General features: G+C 33.9%; 1 protein-coding gene across 2 annotated transcripts; it reads left to right on the top strand.

Annotated features, from left to right (window-relative positions):
• Window positions 1–153: 153 nt before the first annotated feature.
• Window positions 154–4402, top strand: LOC110445011 (probable ubiquitin carboxyl-terminal hydrolase 8). Of its 2 annotated transcripts, none has more exons than XM_021489371.1 (11): window positions 154–425; window positions 550–597; window positions 713–766; window positions 1097–1206; window positions 1459–1547; window positions 1878–1939; window positions 2287–2346; window positions 2567–2651; window positions 2871–2968; window positions 3185–3265; window positions 3942–4402. In XM_021489371.1, the coding sequence occupies exons 1-11, from the start codon at window positions 297–299 to the stop codon at window positions 4200–4202; spliced, it is 1077 nt and encodes a 358-aa protein (XP_021345046.1). In that variant the 5' UTR covers window positions 154–296; the 3' UTR covers window positions 4203–4402. The 2 variants fall into 2 exon arrangements, with proteins under 2 accessions (XP_021345046.1, XP_021345045.1); XM_021489370.1 differs by having other exon boundaries at window positions 157–425; window positions 2865–2968.
• The last annotated feature ends 3001 nt before the right edge of the window (window positions 4403–7403 follow it).

Raw genomic sequence — 7403 nt, forward strand, 5'->3', positions numbered from 1 at the left:
TAGGGCGCTATATCAAATGTTGTATATTATTATTATTTTATTATTATGTATTATGACATTTATATTTGCTCTGCATCCTTACATCGCAATGCATAGAGGATATGTGTTATCAGACTATAACAGCATCTCTTATTGTGATAACATTGACTTTGTTGTTCCAAGATCGCAATAAACATAGCTACTCAAGATTGTTAGCAATACCAATGCGTGTTGTAAGACCATAACAACATTCGCTAAAACACGCAGCGAAAATAATGAACATACCATTGTATTAAAGAGGAACAACATATCGTATAATGTCAGTGCATCGGATATTTAACTACTGTTTTGTTTTCCTCCTGCCAGCACAACACTTTAGCACCGAGCGCGCTGAATCTAGAAAACAGCTCGACATGAAAATTTTGAGCAAAAAAAATGAAATTACGGTAAGTCTTATATTAAATAAACTATAGGCATAAAATGTCTACAGTGTTTTTGTATTTTGCAATCTAAATCAAAACACGCATATTTGTAATCAAACATTTGGATGGTATACCTATTTCTTCACAGGGTCTACAGAATACCAAACTGACATGCGCCGTTAACGCTGTTGTGCAGGTATGTACTTTTGTGTTCTAGTCTTTGAATAATTATAAATGTAAATATACATTCATGTTATAGATATTTGACATCAGCTGATAATGATAGTATGTATACCGTGTTTTATCCCCAGGTGTTGGCTCAAACACCAGGATTTTCGGAGACTATATACGAATTCGGAGGAAAAGTGAGTTTACAGTAGATGCTCATATTTTTCAATATTTGATGCAAGAATATCTTGTCACACATCACGGTCTCAAACATTGCTGTAAAGTACTTATCACAAACTTAAACAAATAAAGTTAATTTAATGAAAATATCATGATGATTACAGGTGTAACAACATAAGATTACTGTTTTTTTTAATTATATTCCAAATGTCGTGCAGTTTTTGTTAAAAACATCTATTTTGTTTGATCTCAAATAACAACGGTGTAAATCGTTAGTACGTGGATTTTGTTCTATTATCAAATAATCGAAACGTCAATGAAAATTAGGGCATGTTTTGTATCTAAAGTGTAAACAAGAAGCGGTCCTGGCAAATGTGCTTATCAATAGTATTACTGATGTCAACAACGCTTCGGGTATCATCAATGCTGAAGGCTTACAGGAAGAAATGATTACAAGGTAACATGATATAACCAACGAGGGAATATTTTCTACAGAATGACATTAAATCATGTTTTATATAGATGGTAAATAAAAGATTAGATATTAATTATATTTCGTAAATTGTAGCTGCTTTTCGACAGATTTCCGTGATGCTGCATATCTCGGACGCATAAAATGACAAAACATATGCCGATTCAAAACAAAGTACCATTTCATAGCTGAGATCGTTACAGGTGTTTTCTTATAACGTTGTCGATTAACTTGCAGAAGAAACAGCTTTCACTTTTGGAGACAACATGATTGTCTTTCGTTTCTCCTTTTCCTCCTGGAAGCTTTAGAAGAAGAGTTGGGAAACGGTTAGTGCTTTTTGTTAAGCGACAGAATACAAATTGCTTTATTGCTTGTTATCTCATTTCTTCTTATTTTTTGTTCAAATAATAATGAAAAACGAATATAACACTCTTGAGCACTGACATTTGATGCATATTAAAATAAAATATAGCATGTAATTTATAATATTTAATGTTCAATCGATTTGCGCGTGTGTTGAAATGAACATTAGAACAAAAAAGACGAATTAAGCAGAATGTATCTTGATACTGTAACATGCTCATGAGTTCTAACGGATATATCAAGGTTGAGATATTTATTTTGAATGTTTACGATTGTTTCTTTCTCTCTTCTAGACAGTATGAAATTGTTCACTGGACAAATGCGGAATCGTTTCAAATACGACAACTGTGAACACGTAAGGATGACTCCCTTCATAAAGTGAACAATACATAAGTGTAAAAGCAAATTAAACAAATGGCAATACAATATATTAATTCGATATACTTACCAATTAGTAACTGTGAAATCAGATATTTTCACGGGGCCCAAATTTTGTGGTTTTCCGACAAAATAACAATAACTTTCCATTGGTATATGAAATCGTGGATTACTAGTACTCACTCCAACGGAGAATTGCTTTATATCAAGCTTGGTAATACTTCGTGGACCTATGAATTCATGCCCACGAAAACAGTATATCAATAATACCCACAAAAAGTAGTGGTTTCACAGTATACTGAAATTTAAGTGTCTATTTTTCAGACGGAGCATTCCTCTTTGCAGAACTTCAAATCTTTGTGTATTCCCATGAACAACAGCGAGGTAATTACTAGAGATGGGAAAATCCAATAGAAATTCATGTAGCCAATTTTCGGCATCAAAATCAACAATGGCAGTATAATTCTCCATTGCTGATTGTATGAAGATATATAGCAGTGGCTGTCTTGGTATGGACATGACCATATGTAGAACAACAGATATGTCTTTGTGTAGACAAATGTTATCATGGAATTTAACCTTGTTGCTTGCGCTTTGATTTCAGAATTCAGTTGAAAAATATCTAAAAATGCTATTCCGAGCTGAGAACCTGATAGATTCGGGCATGTACTGCCGGTCGTGTGGGAAAGGTAATGTTTACAGATTAAGTCTAATTTTCCAACGACGTGATATTGTGTCGCGTTTAAAAGCCTGTAATACATATATTAATGTTATAAAAGCATTTATATTGCGTGAGAAAAAATATTTTGAAATTCCTAAGACAAATAAACAGCAAAATTTAACATAAAGCAAAAACTATTCATATATGTTAACATTTTAAAAGCAGACGTTTCTTTTCCTAGGTACAGCTAGCAGAAAGTTGCTGAAACATGATATCTGCAGTAAGGAATTGTTGATTGAGGAGTCTCCACAAATTCTTGTTCTACAACTAGCCAAATTTGAAGAGGTCTGTTTTCAATATCAGTACGTTTTGTTAAGAATAATTGCAGAATAAAGCATGCATGATAGAATGTCTGGATTTATAACTTTGTTTAGGTAAATAAATATACTTCAAATTTCTATTCAGAAATGCAGTCTTATTACTTACTTTCCAGTCAAGAAAATGACAATAGTATCTATCAGACCTCGACTTATTTAACTTATGCAGTATATTTCTTGAAAGGTTAAAGACATATATGGACATACGAAACTAGACAAAAGACATGTTCCTATGTTATACAGCGATACACTGCAGCTGCAAGAGGTAAGTCCACATATCAAATGCAAGAGTAAGACCTTTATTTAGTTATTAATAAATTATCTTTTCATCTATATGTGTATGTAAATCTTAAAGCTGTTCATAAACTTCACAAACTGTTATGAAGACCTCGATTCAAAATAAACCTTTATAAATAGGTTTATTGAAAGTAATGCATGAAACACACATTGCTATTGCTGGCAAACTGACATTAGTTTCTGGCAGGTTTTGTTAGTTTGTTATCCACAGCAATGCATGTAATATGACTACAAAACAGTTACAGATGCTCTGCACACTCGAATTGACCTGTATAGAGAATGCAATCAGTGTTGTGAGATTATACTACCATTTAGTCAGGTAATCACTTTGGTGATGCCACGGAAAACAAATAATTCTGTATCAAGAACTTCACTAACTATCTTTAGGAGAGGGAAACACAGACTAATCTATCTATAATGCAAATACCAGTAAATGAATGTATCAGCAGCTGATGTGGTGGCCCTTTATCACGTATAACTATTACTGATAAACTAACATAAAGCCCTGTCAGTCTATATTTGTCAGCAACAGTAATTAGTCTTACAGGGCCAAAACACACTATTTGCTATTTCATTCCATGCTTAGTAAATTATATACAAATACTTTATTCATTATATAACAATTTCATTTTTTATAATGTCAGGGCGAATCACCTTCCAGAGTCAAATACGAGTTGTTCGCTATCATCTCCCACCTCGGAACAATAGAAGGTGGCCACTACGTTTCGTATGTACAGACAATACAAAGTCAGCGCGAGTGTGCTAGATTTGACCGTCATGACCGACGCTCCAGTACATGGTACCATTGCACAGACTCTGTGGTAACGCGTCTGGAACCAGAGGCAGGATATCCTACCTGCCCAAATGCGTACATCCTTTTTTATCACAAACAACCCCGAAAATAATGGAAGAGTGAATAAAATGCCATAATGTATAAGATCTTATAAGTCGTATTTTCGCTCCACACAGCAAACAGCTTCACATTCATATCACATTCCGCCTTACAAGATAATTGCAAAAACTTTTCACTGAAGGCAAATTTCGATGCATTTCCACGGTTTAACGCTTTGTGCTTTTGAACATTAAAGGAAAAGCATTATCTCAACATTTGTTGTCGTTATAACATTTTGTTTTAACACTGATTACATTTTGTACAACTTGTTCTTGTTGAGCTTAAGCCGATATACTTTAATGTAAACCTGTATTGAAATAAAATCAGAAACATCATTAATGAGTTCCACCCGATGGTAATAGGGAAAGGGGAAGATAAATAGTTCAAATAATTTGTATTCTCATCCCGTACGTACTACACTTAAGAAAAAAAATGATAAACATCTATATATATATATATCAGAACATGTCTAAAATAGCGGGGTATACGGTCTGAATAATTTTCACTGAGACTTTTCTCAACACTATGTGACACCCATTGCATCTATAATAAAAATATCTCCTATTTCATTCTTTCTTTACCTATCGGATGAATAAAGCGTTGCCGCTATAATCAAATTTACCTGCGAAACACTCTAAAGAATTTTAAATAATAGAAATTCACTTCGAGTCTTCTACCTGATTGAACTTATTTGAGAAGTCTGTACACATAGGGTCCTTTAAATGTACGACTTATATAGTTTTAGGTTTCAAATCGGAGAGAGAAGGTGTCCTTATCTTAGCTGTAGATATATTCCCGTCACGCACCTGCAGGCGACGCCATTGAATGGTAGCGGTATATATCACCGCTATCGAGTAGCCGGTCCACAAGATTAGGTGTGCGATACCATATAAATAAACCCGTCACTCAACCAAATCTTATTTAGCTATAGATAAAAAAAATCTAAGTAGGCGAAATGTTTTCTTTAGAATTAAAGAATGGTTGTTTACCCTAACTCTTACTTGAAGTGTACAGCGTGTCTCTTACAAACCATTTACTGCGCGGAAATAGTCGGGGTATCACACTGCTGATAGTCAACATTCAACATTTAACATTTCAACATTAGGTGAAACATTTCGACATTAGTATATGGAGGATGGAATTACGTCGTTAATGAGAACAGGTGAGATTACGTATCATTGGGTCAGGTAATCGAGCTAAAATAGTGTATTTGTCTGTACCAATAACCTAGTATATCCTACTTTACATCTTGTGTAGTCGGACATTTTACAGAAATTGTTCAATGACGGTTTATTTAAAATATATCCTAAATCATCTTTCCTTTTGTGACGTATGTTCACTACTTCAGCTAATATTACTTGTGACGAGACTAACTTGACTAATAAAATGTAGATGACATTACGTATACGTGTACATGTAGGTCTTATATCTATACCGTAAGAAAGGCGACAAGTGATTAAACCATTAAAAATATTAGTGACGGATCCAGGGTTACTGTAGAGATGGGGTACAGAACACTTCTTACAAATACATTCCCTCGTCATGTTTAATGTACCCGCCACTAAATTTGACCACATAAGGTGGTCCCGTTTTCAGTTTTGTTGTGTTTTTCAATCAAAATTGCCAAAACAACAGAAAAAACAAACGATTTTTAACCTGATGGTGAACAAATCGCGAAAATATTAATTAAGAAAATATCAATTATCTAAATTTTAAATTAAGGTGTAATTAAGTTGATAATACTTGATACAACAGGCTATCCTATAAAATGGTATATAGAATTCCAACAGGAATATACTATTCCACTTGTCAATACGGTATTTCCTTCGCGTCTGTACCATTTTCTCGTCTATGGTATTCGCCTAGAGTGAATACGACTGTTCCTTTACGTCTACATTTTACCCCTTTTCCGAAATTAACTTTACCTTCTGTGTACGTCATTATACCTCTGTGAATACCTGTAATGACAGGTTTAAATTCTAATTGGATTTTGTTGTATGTTTACCAGTCAATTAGTCACGAAAACGTCTACCTAAACTTCTGAGGTTATCTCAAACCTAACCCTTTAATAAAATAAAGTACACTTTCGATTTGTATAGAACCTTTGTAAACACACAAGTAAAAAAATACACACATACACACAAACAAACAAAAGTGCATTCTGATCTTTTGACAGATTATATTTTCACCGTAACGGGCACATGTGTTCTTTTACAAGTCAACGCGGTTTAATCAGAAAGACAGTCAGAATAACAGGTTTACCATTATTCCTTCAATCACGGAGTTACCTTTACCGTAGTGCTGGCACAAACAATATTATCACTGTGTCGCCCTTGATATGTTTTATATAACCAAATGACGTTTGATACGTCGTATTCGATTTATTAAAGAACATTTTCATAACAAAATAAGTGAAGTGAAAATACCCAACTCTCAGTGAAAATGAGGTTTTGTATGCTTAAGAGATTTATGTGAAATCGCTGAAGGGGTAACAACATCATGAGGTATACCTGATATAACACTAACAGGATTTAACACTGTATTGTGAACTTCGATTGATCGCAAAGAACAACTATTTTACAATCAGCTTTATGTATTAGCAGGCACTTCAAGGTCTTAGGTAGTGTCAAGTAAAATTGAAAATAAATAAAACACATCGTCAACATGTAAGGACATTACTCAAGTCAAACACTAAAAGAGGAGACACCAAAATATAAATTATGATACCGTATGCCTACTGAAAAAGGAATGCAACACTACGTGCTCAGCTGGAAAAATGAGTCCAAACACTTGTCAGTGAAGAGCTGTGCTACCACTCGAATACAGTTGTAATAAACTGGCACTGAACGTTAATTAGACATACCGGATCTTAGATTTTCTACCATTGCTATCACTAATGGAAATACATTACATTACATCTTTCCATGAGAAATGTTAGCCCTCGAAACTTTATACAGTCAACAATCATACTGTGTTGGAGACCATTTTATGTGAAACTAGTTGACCGATATTTTTATTGTATCATAATTGCCCACAAGCTAACACCGATATGATGTGTGTGCACACCGTTTATCATTGTCAGAAGAGGGCTTTTATAATATTACTAATATTACATGTAGCTCCATTCCTATTGTTAGACATATATACAATAAAATATTCTGAAACGACAAATCTATCACCAGAATATTGTGATATGTTTACTTAGCTAGCAAAT

The sequence above is a fragment of the Mizuhopecten yessoensis genome, unplaced genomic scaffold (genome assembly GCF_002113885.1).
Source record: "Mizuhopecten yessoensis strain PY_sf001 unplaced genomic scaffold, ASM211388v2 hete_36189152, whole genome shotgun sequence".
Classification (NCBI taxonomy): domain Eukaryota; kingdom Metazoa; phylum Mollusca; class Bivalvia; order Pectinida; family Pectinidae; genus Mizuhopecten; species Mizuhopecten yessoensis.

Excerpts from the sequence above, each read along its gene's own strand:
- LOC110445011 (XM_021489370.1), top strand. The coding sequence starts at position 297 with ATGTCAGTGCATCGGATATTTAACTACTGTTTTGTTTTCCTCCTGCCA. Across the intron at positions 1,548-1,877 it reads AGAAGAAGAGTTGGGAAACG|ACAGTATGAAATTGTTCACT; the intron begins GTTAGTGCTTTT and ends TCTCTCTTCTAG. Across the intron at positions 3,266-3,941 it reads ATACACTGCAGCTGCAAGAG|GGCGAATCACCTTCCAGAGT; the intron begins GTAAGTCCACAT and ends TTATAATGTCAG.